The sequence below is a fragment of the Vitis vinifera genome, chromosome 15 (assembly GCF_030704535.1).
Source record: "Vitis vinifera cultivar Pinot Noir 40024 chromosome 15, ASM3070453v1".
Lineage (NCBI taxonomy): Eukaryota > Viridiplantae > Streptophyta > Magnoliopsida > Vitales > Vitaceae > Vitis > Vitis vinifera.
Genome location: NC_081819.1, coordinates 20,888,945 through 20,903,892, shown reverse-complemented (window position 1 = coordinate 20,903,892; position 14,948 = coordinate 20,888,945). Strand labels below are relative to the sequence as shown.

Sequence of the window (14,948 nt, the reverse complement as noted above, 5' to 3'; positions counted from 1 at the left end):
CTTGTTTTTTTAAGAACAGAGGATGTTTGATTCTGATCTTAAAATTTTCTGAAAATATAAGGAAATATTTTTGGAAAACAGTTTTTTGAAAATCTGTTGCCAACCACATTTCTTTGCAAAAGGGGGGGAAAAAAAACCAGAAAATGCATTAGGATCTTCATTCCAAATGGGGCTTATTGATCAAAGAGGCATTGTTTCTTCAGTCAGTACTATTTTGTTTTAATAATTAGACGTAGCTTCAGTGAATTCCAATTATATCTCACTGATTTCTATGCTTTAGAGCTTGATTTTGTTCATCCTTCATGGATTTTCTTTGCTCTGTTTTACTCTTGAGAATATGTAGGAAAGGATATTTTTTCTTCTTTGTTTTTTTTGCGTGTATAATAGGATCTTTTTTGGAGTGGTTGCAGTAAGTGGATATGAGATGAATGAAATACACACACAAACAAGTAAATATGTGCTAAATGATATATATGTTGCTAAGTAATAGTTTCTACAGAAGCAAACGAAACATTAACAAAAGAATTGAAACTATGCTCATGCTAACAAAATTAATGCTCGATAATCCCAAATGAAATTTCATTTGGCTGCCGAGAAAACCAAACTTGTAACTCAAACAAAGCTTCATCACTCTTGAGTTTCTGTGGATGCAAGTTTTATGAATTCTGTGGATGCAAGTTTTTCATGCTAGAATGGCCTCAATTTGCAAACCCTTATCTGCTTATTATCACCATTTTTCTACCATAAGACATTCCAAACCACTCGTAAATTCCGGTTCAGTTCAGATTCTGTTTAAACTGAACCTGAATGCAGTTCATCGCGGCTGAGGTTGAGTGTAGAACAATTCCTGACATGCAAAATCTAGAACCGACCCTTCTTTAGGTACAGATGAGAGTAAGAATCTAGAGAAGACCTTTAATGGAGTTCTTGGGTTTTGATTACATGACAGGATTCATTTGGAAGGCTGGGTTCTCATTGAGCTTCTCTGACTTCCTCATGAACAACAATGCTTCCAGGGCGAAAACTGAGATTAGAACTGCACCTAGTAGAAATCCATAGCTTATCTTCCATGAATTCCCAGCATTTCCAATTTGGATCCCTAAAACTATATTCAAAGCTCCCAAAAACAGGGCAATCCTCCCAACCCAGTGGTGGTACCAATTCCAATACTTTCGAGTCTTGGCCTCATGGTTTGGTCGTAGAAAGAATGCCATTACCTGAAACCCAACCCAGAAATACAGATTAAAAAAGCGCAAATCAAAGATGAGAGAAACCTAATCATCAGATGAGGGACAAACCTGAAGAATGCTAAGCGTAAGAACAAAGATACCGATGCCCCTGTGTGTACGTACATGGGCATGGATTTTGTTATAGAGTTGCGTTCCAGCTACCACGGTCGCAAGCCCAAAGATGAATCCCACAAACTGAATAGATATGTGAAGATAAAACCATAGGGGATCCTTATGTCTGAAGTATCTAGCTACAATTGCCCCACAAGGAAGGAATAGACCCCAGCCAACAATGCCCAATATGCCATGATTCTTCTTCAACTCGACAACACCGTTGGATCCAGTGGATACAGAACCTGTGACACGAGCGAAAATTTTCATGTTAGTTGTGTTTTTTGAACTTATAAAGAGCCATTGGGTGTCCTTTTCTTAGTGCCACAATAGGTCAGATACACCTATATGCTGTTGCTGCTACTTTCATCAAACTTAGCCGCATATATAGCTTACTTTGTTCTTGAAGAATGGAGATGAACCAACCTGCAGAGAAGTCGAACAGGATGGTTGTTTTGTCGTCATGGTGCGTTAGGTGGTTGTGGACTGGATATCCACTTCCAAAGGCTAATAGGATGGGCTGGTGAGTGAGGCGATCTTCAGGCTTAATCTGAAATGCCATGTACATTGTAGCCCCATGAAGAGCAACAGCAGAGGGAATTTTAGTCAGGGGTAATTCCCCTTTGTCGGGTATGACTTGAGTTGTCTTTGTGCCTTGTAGGTAGTATTGTTTGATTCTTGCGTGACCTTGTTTGTTGAACCATCCCACGATTGCACTGGAACCCACCATCATCCCATCTCTTGAAAACCCTATTCCCACCCATCCAGTAGTGTATACTGCTGATAATATAATGGTCAAGACATTGTCTTTGTTCTGGGTGTACTGCAAAACAATTTTTCATGTTACTACATCAGAAAACTTGTAAAACTTTTGTGGGTCTAGCTTTAGCAAAAATTCCTGCCTAAGGTGGCTGATTTAGTTGATGAATCCAAATATTCAGACCAATCTCCTCTGCAGCTCAATGATTAAATTTTCCCATCTTCCAAATATCAAATTCTCAATAATGTACCTTACATGATGCTGAGAGTTTTTAATCTCCTTAAAATCATCAAATCCCCGGAAAAGGATCCTAAAAATTTCATTATTCCAACAGAAAATACCTAAGAAAACTCGAGGATAAAAAACGATGACAAGTTTCAAATTCCAATTCTTCTCAATCATTTAAATACAAACAATTTGAAAGGGTATAATGGGACTTACTCTCACAGAAAAAGTATTCCAAACTGGGGAACAAATCATATTAGACATATTGCTATAAGGGGGTGGAAGAAAGGTGGATAAATCAGCTCCACAAAGATTGGATCCGCCTGCCTCGACCTCATCAGCCACTGCGAAAAAGCTCAAACTGGCCTGCCAAACAACAAAAAATCCAAAAAGGAGACTGATAGATGAAGCCCCAGATTGAGAATATGCCATGGCAATGGAATGGAAGGAGATCTAAGATAGGGTAGAGGTTGGGAAGAAGAAAAAGAGAGGTTGTGATTGTGTAGGCATCGAAGCAGTTGAGAGGTACTAGTTTCTTGAATATGAAGATTGAATTATTATTATCGTTTGCTTTGGTGGTGATGGAGGTGATGGGGGTGGTCATTGTTGGTGGTGGCGGGTAATCATCATTCCCGCCAAACCCTGTTGACACACCATCCAACCGCTTGGTTGTCTTTGTCATCAACTACTATTTGAAAACTCTGAATCAGAAAAAAAGTAAGAAGAAAAGGTTTTATTTTATTTTCTGATTAGTCTAGAATTTGGGAATTCATGTTGTTGGAAATGGGCCAAAATGACACGGTGGTTTAGGGCATTATGGGTTTGGGACCAAGTCTACGGAGTATAGTTTTTTGAGGCTGTGGTTTCATGAATTTAGTTTACAAACTAAGCAACCATCATTTCCCACCCCCCACTTTTCCTGGAAAAGAAGGGGGAAAGGATAGGAAAAAATTTGTTGATTGGTTGGTATTCTAGGTAAATGACATTACAGTTATTAGGATCTTGTGAAGTTCATGGACATGGGTTTTTAGCTTCTCAATTTCACTGCATAGTTATCACAATCACAAACAATCTTGGCCCCCAAGATGGTACAAAAAGCTTAAAACTTGATAAAAAAATGGTCTATTTTCTTCCAAGAAGAAGGTTATCATACTTCTTTTGACAATTTATGTTTCTAGATCAGTAGGTTATCGGTCTTAATCCCAACTTCTAATCATATTAAGGAGTTGGTGGGGCTACTCTCTATTGGTTTTTATGGAACTTGAAGGGGACATAATCATCAAGCTTAGACTTTTAAATATTGCTTAGTTTGCTGGGAATACAATTGATGGTTATGAACTTTTGAGCCCCCTCTTGTTTGTATCACAAGATAACATAAAGGTTTCTTTCTCTCCTTTGACATCTCAACTGAAATTTGAAAAGGAGAATTCATCATGTGGAATCCACCCCAAAAATTTGGAACAAAGCTGACATGAAGAGGCACCATAATATGCAGTAAGAGATATTACTATTAGTTTTATTTCTATACCTTAGGAAGATAATATACCAATATATATAGTAGACAGTGGGCCTTGTTTAATAGTACTTCAATAGATAAATCTGGTTGATGTTTAGCTGCAGGGGTGACATTGATCCCTCCTTGTTCTTCCTGTCACTTGATTCACTGAAAACCCGAAAAAAAGCCCGACAAATTGGTATACTAGAACAAATTGGTTTTTCAGGGTATGACCTTGTTATAGATTGTATCTGAAAGTGCCAATGCGTTTATTTCACCTCCGCGTTGCTGCCATGGACGAAGTTTCTTGTGGAAGAAGCTCTAAAGAGACCTGGGCATCCTAAAAAAATGTTCTTCTCCACTCTCTTCATCAACCTTCACAATCCATTTGCTTTTGGCCCCTCTTCTTTTACCCTGAGAATGGCCTCCTCCTTCTCCACCTCTTCCACTGCAATCGCTCTTCTGATCGGTGTCGTCGCTTCTCCCTATCATTGTCACCTCCATGCCTTTTCCAATGGACCTCACTTCAACCTTATCCTTCAGCCCTTTTACATGGCCTCCCAACCCTTTTTTCCCTCCCACCAGATTGTTCGCCACCACCACTGATCTTCTAGGGTTAACATCCAGTACATTCACCAACCTTGAATAGTTTTCGGTCTTGCAGTCGACGAAAGAGAAGTCTATCTTTTCATAGCTGGGCAACAGCTCAAAGGGGTCGCCGGTTTTGAACTCCACCATGTCTCTGAGGCCCGAGTCTTTGATCACTTTAGTGGATTCGTCCAGGACTCGCTCAGGGAGAATACAGACCAACCGGCCTCCGGTTTGTCTGGCGGCCGCTGCTAGGGCTATGGTTGATGGAGACACCCCAGAGGTAACCTCAACTATAAGCTTTGCTTTCATGCCTGCTGCTAGGGCTGATATGAACTCATTGCTTTCCAGCTCCGGCGTCTTCCATGAGTTTTGCCGTCTCTTCTCATCGTTGCACTGCATGGGAAAACAATGGAAGTAGCAGCGTTAGCCCTAGCTACCTAGACGGCCACCCTCTAGGGATGATAATTTTGAAATGGCACGTAATATTATATAAATATTGGTAGATTGGCAGACTCGTTCAAATTTATAGTTAGGTTTTTATATAAAAAAAATATATATAAATATTTTTAATTTTTAAGTAATTATTAGATTTTTTTTCTTTTTCTTTTTCCTCATGCATGATGACAGAAAATTGAGTTAGGGTTGGGCAGCTGAAGCTCTTAATGAATATTTTTCATTAATTTATAACTTGTAAATCTTCTTGTTAAATTTATAGATCCCCATTGTTGGGGGGCCCTAAGAAATTAAAAAATAAAAATAAAAAAAATCGCATCTGGGTTCCACATTGTAATGAATAATTGATAATTTCTGCTGAAAAATACCAAAAAAAAAAAACGGAAAAAAAATCCTTACAAAATTAAAAGATGAAAGACCAATTTCCCTAATCATAAACAGTTGATTAAAGGAAATTAATGAAAATAAAAAATGTGGAAGAAATTAAAGCCTACCAGTTTGAGGGTATCAAGATAAGCATTGGTAGCAGATGATACAGACCATTCCATTACAAAACTGGGAACTAAAAAAGGGCACCTAGATTGAAGAAAAATGTGGAAAACTTTGGTTTGTGGAGATGAAATTTAATTGAAAATTGTTTGGATCTAGTTTTGTTTCTAGGGTTTTGCTTTTGAATTTTTTTACAGGAGGCAAAGATGGAGATCTTGTCTTGGCTCCTATATAGATGGAACAAACCGTGGAAGTTATCTTCCTTTGCCAACCATACCGGAAATAACTAACTTTACCATAAATAGAAAACTTTTTTGAAAAAATAGCAAATAGTAAAGGAGAGGTACTTCACGTCTTTAGACTCGAGAAGCACAAATAAAAAAAAGAAAAAAAAAGAAAAAAAAGGAGGGATCAATATATATATATATATATATATATATATATATATATAAATATGTATATATTAATTTTCATATGAAAAAGTAAAAGAATGTTAGAGTATAATTTTGAAAATGAATTATGGAAAAATGCATCTTAAAGGAGTGGGTAATTTTAGATATAATATCTATTTGCAATATGAAAATTACTAGCATAATAATATTTTTGATACATGTTGAAGATTGATATGTGAAATTTTTATCGAAATATGAGGAAATAACATAAGATATAGGTTTAAATTAAGAATATAGATATTGTTATAAGGTTCAAATTAAGAATATAGATATTGTTATAAGGTTCGGGAGTGTGATTTGATTTTTTTCTTTTGTAAATTTTTTTATATGATATTATTTATTAAAAATAGATATAATTAATTGAATCACATTAAAAACTCCGTTTGCTAGAGAGATGGATTTCTATTTATTTCATAATAAAAATAAATGATTATAAAGTAATGGAACTCCTTGGAAAAAAATAAAATATAATTATGGCACGGTGGCTTTGGCTCCTTATCTGGCTACGGAGGTTCTTTCCTATACACCAATCGGCCTACTCACACTTGGGTAAAATCATAAGTTCATAACAAGAAAGCACTTTTAGTCACGATCACGCCTACTCACACTCATGGAGGAAAATATCGCGATATTTCGCCGAAATATCGTGTATCGAAGGGTTTCGACTTTCTTGCGATTTCTCGCGATATATCGTGTGGTCAGCGCGGATCAGACCCGCTACAGTGCCCGTCAACGCGCTACAGTGCCTCCATTTTCTTGGAGCTGAGAGGATTTGAACCCCAAACCTTTTGGTTTGGGGTTCATCCGCTTACCACCTGGGCTAAGTTGCCCTTTGATATATAATATGCAACAACTCTATATATACTTAAATTCATTATATAAAGAAAATATAAGAATATTTTAAATAGCAAATTAATTATAATTATTTTATAATTAAATGCAAAGTCTTTTAATTAATTACCAAAAATATAAAAATTATATAATTTTCTTCATAATGTTTTTAATATCATTAATAATTAATTAAATATTAAAAAATTATATATATATATCATTATTTATTTTATATTGTTTAATTAGTATGTTTGCAATATGGATGATTTAATGTTATTTTTACATTCAATTGTAATTAATTTTTATATTTTTATTGAATTAACTTAGGTTAATTTGATTATTTAATTATAAATTGATATGTTTATTTTAGATGATTATTTGTGATTTATTTTCACATTTAGAATTAAATTAAACTAGTTAACTTAGCTAAATTATTTAATTAATTTAATTAACATGCTAAATTATTTAATTAATTTAATTAACATGAAATAGTATATTTTGAATATGAAATATGTTTATTTAATGAATTTAATGTGTACAAATTATTGATATTTAATGAAATGAAATATTTTATGTGACTGAGAACAATTACAAAATTAACATTTCTTATAGATCGACATGATGTAATTACATCTATTATCGCAAATTATATCATATATATATATATATCAAATTTTTCAATAAAACAACTTTAAAATGTCAATTATACTTCTAATTATATTATTATGAGGTTTTTCTTGCATTTCCATGAGTTTTTAACAAGTTTAAGTCTACCGATATTTTTTTCCAGAATATCCGCCGATATATCTCCGATATATCCGATATATCCGTAAAATCGAAGTACCGATATATCCGTGATTACCGATATTTTCTTCCATGCTCACACTTAGGCAAAATCATAACAAGAAAACACTTTTAGTCACGATCCCCCTTCTTCCCGAGGCTAATTATATATATTGCCGGGTTTTATATATAGTCACATTCATTTTCCTTTGCATGACTAAAACCCTCTTTTTCTGGTAAATCATTTTACCAGTGAACACCATGCAACACTATAATAAATCAAAGGCTCATAATAAAACAAAAAATCCCCACATAAATTATGACATCAACATAAATTTTACATATTTAAAAAGTGATTTCACATAAAAACAATTATGCAAATCTTACTTAATTTTCTCTTGCTTTCACATAGTACTAAACATATATATTGAAGGATGCAAAGTTAGGATAAGACCAATCTTACATTCCTTGTACTTAGGCATTTCAAAAAAGAGAAAGTGGGTTAGGACTAGCTAATTTAAAAAAATATAAGAAAAACCTCAATTTTTATAAATTAATTTTATTTTTATTTATTTAAAAATATTTCAAAGTACATACATTTTTTCATAAGTTATATAATTATTTTCAAATGACTATTTTACTTGTTATGTTAGTAATATTAATTAATAAATAATCACGTAGATGTTTAATTGTAAAGAATCGATGTCCCTTTTAGTTTTAGTTTTAGTTTTAGTGTTTTTTTTTTAAATTTTTTTAATTTAGAAATTTTTTTTCTTTAGAAACAATCATTCTTAGGAATATTGAATAATAATAAAATAAGAAAATTTCAAAATTAAATACAATTAAAAAAAATATTGATTCCTATTATATTTCTCTTGATATTTATATTTTTTATGGGCAAAGTGAAAGTTAATATTTTATTTTTATATTTTTAGCTTTTAAGTTTTTTAAAATTTCTCATTTTATGGTGGATGTCAAACAATAAAAATTTTATTTAATTTTATTAAAAAAAATAAGAAGATGAAGGGATATCTATATAATATAAAATATAAAATCATTATTAATTAAAGAATTAAAAAGGATTTTAAGTGCTTGGGTTATACTTTGCACTTAAATTGTAAGAGACTCTTAAGCGTCCTTTTAAAATTATGTCATCAACCAGGGTTTCTCATTTTCTCATCGTTTTATTTTATTTTATTTTCTTTGTTGTTTTTAAATGGGTCCCATCCATGCATGCATGGATCATTAATTAGATAATGTTGTTTTTTGAAGTGGCAGCCCACCTTAAACATGTGTTTCTCATTTTCTCAAGATTGGAGAATGATTGACAATGGCCTCCTTGCTGTCTGTAGTCCCACTCTTGTGGACCCACGCTTTGTTATTAGATGTAAAAAGTGGACCCTCTTCAAAGTAAAAAATGGTAGGGATCAATATAAACCAGGAGATGTTCTTATGTAAGCCAGCCCAGAACTTCATATTTAATAGTATTACAATTATTTAATAATAATAAAAATTAAAAATTATGGAAGAAATTAATGAAATGAAGTAGAAATTCAAGCCTTAAAATTAAAAATGGATACTGCAAAAGATATGAGGAATAAAAAAATAAAAAAAAAGAATAAAAAAATTAAAAGATGAAATTAGAAAGAACCCATAATTAGTCATCAAAATACAGTAAATAAAAATGAAATAAAGTCCAAAAAATATGAACTTGGATTAAGATAAAGATATAGTAGAGAGGCATTTTTTATTTAGTACATTATAAATAATTGGTCATCTAATACAACATCATTATTGCAGGAACCTTAAGAAAATTATTTCAGAACATTATAAATATTAATTACATTAACCCTGGCCCTTGCCATGTGACATTCTGTGGAGTTTAGTCTCTAGCCATCACAGCATTCTTGATGAGGTTGAAAGACTCTTCAAGCTCATCAAACAGTTGGTGAGGATCAGGGACTGTACTTTCATCAACTGATAGAATGATATTCATTTTATCCACATAGCTCACCACATGAATCATCAATGCCTGCAATAGATATTCAAGAGACTCAAATTCAGATTGAATCAACCACCATTTTTACTGTACTAAAAATGGCTAATAATTTATAAGAAAGAGAAAAGTTTATGTTTTATGAATAAGAGTTAGACAATAATTTTAAGAAGCATTTTTGTCTTTAAGTATTTGATAAAATTTAGGAAACGCTTTTAAAAATATGAAAAATTATTTATAGTATTAAAAAATCACTTATAGTATTTTTTGGAGAAATATTTGATAGATAATTTATCTTAAAATACTTTTAGAGAATATGTTTTCATTAAAAACATTCTGAGTAAAAATATTATCAAACACAATTTAAGAATGTACTTTGAAGTGTTTTTCTTGAGAGTGTTTTACATGAAACATTAATTAATTTTTAAAAAAAGTATTAAGAGAATTATCTATCAAATATTTCTTTACTTTTTAACTTTTTGAAAGTGATTTCTAAATTTTAATTTTTTTTTTGTAAAACATTTTATAGGCTAAAACATTTTTTAAACATTGTCAAACAAAGTTTAAAAAGACTTACATTGGGTTGACCAAAACAACTTGGAGCAATGTAGGCTATTGGATGGCCAAAGAAGGCAATTTCTTCCTGGGGTCCAACTACATTTGAGAACCATATTGTCGTACGGGAGGGGACTTTGAGGCATAGAACGCTTCCGGTCTGTTTACCAATGAAAGAAGTGAGCCTATATATACCACTTTTAATTGTTTATTAGACAGTGATATTAATTAAGCTAGAAGTACTTAATTTTGAGGAAACAAGCTAAGGTTGAGTGATATTAATTCATACCTTAGTGCCAAATAAGTTGGGAATTGACTTAGCCATGGAATGTATGTAGAGAGCTTCAAGAGAGGCTTTTTTTCTATCCATAGCTTCCTTAGCTTTTTGAATGTAATCTAAAGGATTGTCTCGTAATGCAATGGATAAAGGGAGAAGGACATAGCCAATCCAGTTGCCCCATTTCGCTTCAGAGCCTTTCTCCATCATTTCAGCTAAGGTCTGTACGATATGAATGTATACATGCATTAGACAAGAAATTAAGGACTTGTTTGAAAATTGATTTTAAAATAATTTTTAAATTTTGAAAAAAAATTTAAATAAAATAATTATTTAAAAATGAAGCGTTTTCAGAAAATATTTTTTGATCATTTTTTAAGAACTATTTAATAAATAATTATAAAAATATGGAGATCAATTAATAATAAAACATATTTTAAAACATAGAAAACATAAATAACATTAATTTCAGATTTTTAAACAAACTTTTATTTCATAAAATATCAAATAACAGTTTTCAAAAACTGTGTTTCATTTTTTGAAAACACTTCCCAAAGAGAAATTAACTAATTCCTTCACGAGGGGTTGATAAAGAAAGTAGAAACACCCACATGGATCCCTGCAGATGGTCTTATGTTAATGAAGTGAGTTGCTCTGATAGAAAGGTTCTTGGGAAGATTATTTTTCTTTTCTGTTGCCCCTTTATTCTTCTTGCCTTCAGCTACCATGTGAGCATACAAGCTTTATAACATCCTTTTATACATAGAGAGAGTAGCTAGGTGGTGTATTATAATTACTCTTCACCACTTAATATATGAATTTTGAAAATTAAAATAGGAGCTCACCATATCGCCTATTGAGGTACCGAGACAAACCAGCCTGTGTGATTCCCACCATAACATCATTAACAGTCTGCACATGAGAGCCACAAAAATTTTAGTTCTTAATCTCTCCACTAATGATTGAGAGAGGAGTTATAAACTTCTTCAAATATATGATTACCCACTCTTTCATTGAAGTGATCGTAAAGTAAAAAAGCTTTGTATTTCTTTGCTTTAAAAAATAAAAAAATTATGGGGCATAGTCCAAAAAAGAAAAAATCATAGCTTTGTTTGATAAGTGTTTTTCATAAACATTTATAGAAAATAATTTTTATTCGGGAATGACTCTAGAATATTCTTAACTTATATTTTAAAATATATTTTTGAAAATAACTTGTGCTTTTAATTTTTAATCATTATTATATTTATATAATTATTTTTGAAAACAATTATCACAAAAACAAATGAAAATAAAAATAATTAAAAGTTGTTTCTTGAAAATACCTCATTTTCTATTTTTTATTATTATTATCTAAACTGTTTTTCTATTTATTTTATTTGAAAAACAGAAAATTGTTTTTTATTTTGAAACAGTTGCAAAACATGTATTTGTTTTCCATGCTTGCAACAAGTTGACTTACAGTGCTCATTGCATTTTTTATCATCACAACATCCTCCAGACTAATCGTCCTGTGAATAATTCTCCGTCCTGTGGATCCAACATTGGGCGGACCCCTAAGAGGCGTGTCTCTGTCCTTCAAGAACAACACTGTGGCGATCACCATCAAAACATCGATGATAGTATTCCAAACCAGTCTGAAAGCCTTCCACCACTTTCCAGACCCAACCGATAATTTTGGTTTCTTCATCATGGGAACCGAAGGCAGAGCCGTGGGATCCGAGGCTTTGCGTGTGCATGCAAGTAAAAGAGACATGAGAGACGTGCCATCGCCGAGGGAGTGGTGAATCCTGAAAACGGCGACGGCCTCGGCGTCGGAGGTTTTGACGTTGAGGAGATGAAGGTCCCATAATGGCTTGGAAAGGTCTAGGGTTGTTTTAGTGAGGTTGCAAATGTAGTCTTCCACGTACTTGTCTGATGATGTTTCCATGTCGGAACACATGTCTGGAACTATAACATGCTTTTCCAAATCAACTTTTGTTGGAACCCATTTCATCTCTCCTCCCTTTTCCTCCTCCATAACCTGATTTTGGAAGATGATTTAATGGTTAGCAAACAATGGAAATAGATTAATAATACTGAAAAAATTCACAATGGATTTTGGAATAACACCGCTGCATTTTAGTTCAAAAATGTTCAGTGTAGCTTTAAATTACTAAATGGCTAGTTCATTCCTTCTTGCATGCAAGATTTCTACCTGCAGACTAGAGAAACGAGGGTGTTTAAGGAGACTATGCACCAGGTTGGCTTTAACCACGTCAGGGTCGATGCGAGTTTTCGAGCCTATCATGGCGATAACGTAGAGATTGCAGTCAGGTTCATGAAACAAACGAGTCATTGGACTCAATGGCTGATGATCTTCCTGATCATCACCTTCTTTAGGCACAATTCTAATAGGCTTAAGTGCGTGCTTCAAACCTGATTGGGTTTCCATGGTGCTAGCTGCTTTCAGAATGAAAAACAACTGAAGAATAGAAATCGAAAGATGGCGTGCCTCCACCATCGTTGGTTGTGCTCCTATTTATAGGATCAACCTGGGTTTAGGACGAGAAGTCATATTACTTTTTCTAGAATCAAATTTCAAATTGAATTTAGGATTAATGATGGAGGCCATATAAATTTTTTTTTAAAAAAGAAAAGATTTGAGGGTTTTGCCACAAAAGATTAGTGATGGAACTTTTCTTATTTGAGGATGATTTGATTCAAAGTTGTAAAGTGAATTTCATTTTCATTTCAAATTCTTGGTTAGATAGGCATGAAAATTAGATACATGTTAAATCCTCGAAAGCTACCAATTCCCCTAAAAGGAATTGCTTGTAGGAAATGCACATACTTTGTAAGGCACATACTCTAACTTTATAGTGCACATCTCCTCTCAGGCATTACCAATTCTCCTAAAAGGAATTGCTTGTAGGAAATGCACATACCTTAAAATAATTGCTTGTAGGAAAGATACATACTCTAACCTTATAGTGCACATCTTCCCCCAACAACACGCCTAGAGTTTGAACCCGTGACCTCGACTCTAATACCACTTGTAGAACCTCAGACGCTACTAATTATCCTAAAAGCAATTGCTTATACGAAATGCGCATATCCTAACTTTATGGTGCATTCACCCAAGCACACACGGCGAATACAAGGGGAGTTGATGGACGCGACCAACCCTCTAATTTGCCAACAATTTTATTAGATAATAATATGTTCAAGTATATAATTACAATATTAGCAATACACCTTGTTAGAAGAAATAAAGTTATACTGCTTTTTAAATAAATATATAGAAACCATTCATGAATATGAGTAATTTGAGATATAAATTATAATATAAACAACTATAGCATATCTTAAAAATTCTTTTTAAAATATTATACTTTAAAAACATTTTTAAAATTATTATACTTTATATCATAGAGGCACTTTTTCGGTGAGTCATTTAATTGTTCCTCAAAATACCATTTCACTTGTTATATCAACAACACCAATTAACATGACTCTTCTACCTAAATGTTTGTCTTCCTTTTAACATGTTCTTTATTATTTATTATTATTATTATTATTTTAGAGTTTTTTCTTTCATAAGCAAGCATCTTATATAAAAAGTGAGGTGATTTAAAGAGTGTGGGCATTAGGAATGCTGAAATATGTGGATTATGGATGAGTTTGGATCTTGCAGGAACAAGGTTTATGGTTTTCTTCCACCATATTAGGTTTCATTAGGATTTTATTTATTTATTTATTTAAAGATCAAATTGAGGTTAATTTTAAGGACTTTAGTTATTTGGGACATTTTCTTTCTTTTTAGCTCCACTTTCAATTCAAAGGATAGAAATACAGACAAAAAAGTAAATTATTGCTATTTTTTATTTTTTATTTTTTTTTCATATAAAATTCTTGATATGGTGATTGGTAGCCAAGAAAATATGAAATTAAAGAAAAACAAATATATATATATATATATATTAATTTTCATATGAAAAAGTAAAAGAATGTAGAGTATAATTTTGAAAATGAATTATGGAAAAATGCATCTTAAAGGAGTGGGTAATTTTAGATATAATATCTATTTGCAATATGAAAATTACTAGCATAATAATATTTTTGATATATGATGAAGATTGATATATGAAATTTTTTGTCGAAATATGAGGAAAGCACATAAGACATAGGTTTAAATTAAGAATATAGATATTGTTATAAGGTTTCGGGAGTGTGATTTGATTTTTTTCTTTTGTAAATTTTTTTATATGATCTTATATATTAAAAATAAATATAATTAATTGAATCACATTAAAAACTCGTTTGCTAGACAAATGGATTTCTATTTATTTCATCATAAGAATAAATGATTATAAAGTAATTGAACTCCTTGGAAAAAAATAAAGTATATTTATGGGCATGGTGGCTTTGGCTCCTTGTCTGACTACGAAGGTTATTTTCTATACACCAATCGGTCTACTCACACTTAGGCAAAATCATAACAAGAAAGCACTTTTAGTCACGATCTCTCTTCTTCCTAGGATTAATTATATACATCGTCGGGTTTTATATATAGTCATGTTCATTTTTCTTTGCATGACTAAAACCCTCTTTTCCTAATAAATCATTTGACGATTGAACACCATGCATCACTATAATAAATCAAAAGCTCATAATAAAACAAAAAATCCCCACATAAATTATGGCATCAACATAAATTTT

At 32.2% G+C, this 14,948-nt stretch overlaps 3 protein-coding genes across 3 annotated transcripts; all 3 read right to left on the bottom strand.

Moving 5' to 3' along the window:
• Positions 1-456: 456 nt before the first annotated feature.
• On the bottom strand, positions 457-2,909 carry LOC100258436 (cytochrome b561 and DOMON domain-containing protein At3g61750). Its single transcript, XM_010663632.3, has 4 exons — positions 2,542-2,909; positions 1,767-2,163; positions 1,299-1,585; positions 457-1,217 (listed from the first exon to the last, which is right to left on the bottom strand). Exons 1-4 carry the CDS (start codon positions 2,755-2,757, stop codon positions 939-941), a joined length of 1,179 nt encoding a protein of 392 aa, XP_010661934.1. The 5' UTR covers positions 2,758-2,909; the 3' UTR covers positions 457-938.
• Positions 2,910-4,141: 1,232 nt separating this feature from the next.
• On the bottom strand, positions 4,142-4,810 carry LOC104881935 (uncharacterized). The gene has a single exon (XM_010663633.3). It carries the CDS (start codon positions 4,808-4,810, stop codon positions 4,142-4,144), a length of 669 nt encoding a protein of 222 aa, XP_010661935.2.
• Positions 4,811-9,135: 4,325 nt separating this feature from the next.
• On the bottom strand, positions 9,136-12,856 carry LOC100253301 (wax ester synthase/diacylglycerol acyltransferase 11). Its single transcript, XM_002278368.3, has 7 exons — positions 12,445-12,856; positions 11,710-12,270; positions 11,093-11,159; positions 10,859-10,968; positions 10,260-10,469; positions 9,993-10,130; positions 9,136-9,451 (listed from the first exon to the last, which is right to left on the bottom strand). The coding sequence occupies exons 1-7, from the start codon at positions 12,748-12,750 to the stop codon at positions 9,302-9,304; spliced, it is 1,542 nt and encodes a 513-aa protein (XP_002278404.1). The 5' UTR covers positions 12,751-12,856; the 3' UTR covers positions 9,136-9,301.
• Between the last annotated feature and the right edge of the window lie 2,092 nt (positions 12,857-14,948).

Bases quoted from the DNA above. Each gene is read 5' to 3' on its own strand.
- LOC100253301 (XM_002278368.3), bottom strand. From the start codon at position 12,750: ATGGTGGAGGCACGCCATCTTTCGATTTCTATTCTTCAGTTGTTTTTC. The intron at 12,271-12,444 runs GTAGAAATCTTG...TTCCAAAATCAG, and splicing joins CTCGTTTCTCTAGTCTGCAG to GTTATGGAGGAGGAAAAGGG. The intron at 10,969-11,092 runs GTGAGCTCCTAT...CTCACATGGTAG, and splicing joins GTACCTCAATAGGCGATATG to CTGAAGGCAAGAAGAATAAA.
- LOC100258436 (XM_010663632.3), bottom strand. From the start codon at position 2,757: ATGGCATATTCTCAATCTGGGGCTTCATCTATCAGTCTCCTTTTTGGA. The intron at 2,164-2,541 runs GTAAGTCCCATT...ATTGTTTTGCAG, and splicing joins GGAATACTTTTTCTGTGAGA to TACACCCAGAACAAAGACAA. The intron at 1,586-1,766 runs GTTGGTTCATCT...CTCGTGTCACAG, and splicing joins CCTGTTCGACTTCTCTGCAG to GTTCTGTATCCACTGGATCC.
- LOC104881935 (XM_010663633.3), bottom strand. From the start codon at position 4,810: ATGCAGTGCAACGATGAGAAGAGACGGCAAAACTCATGGAAGACGCCG.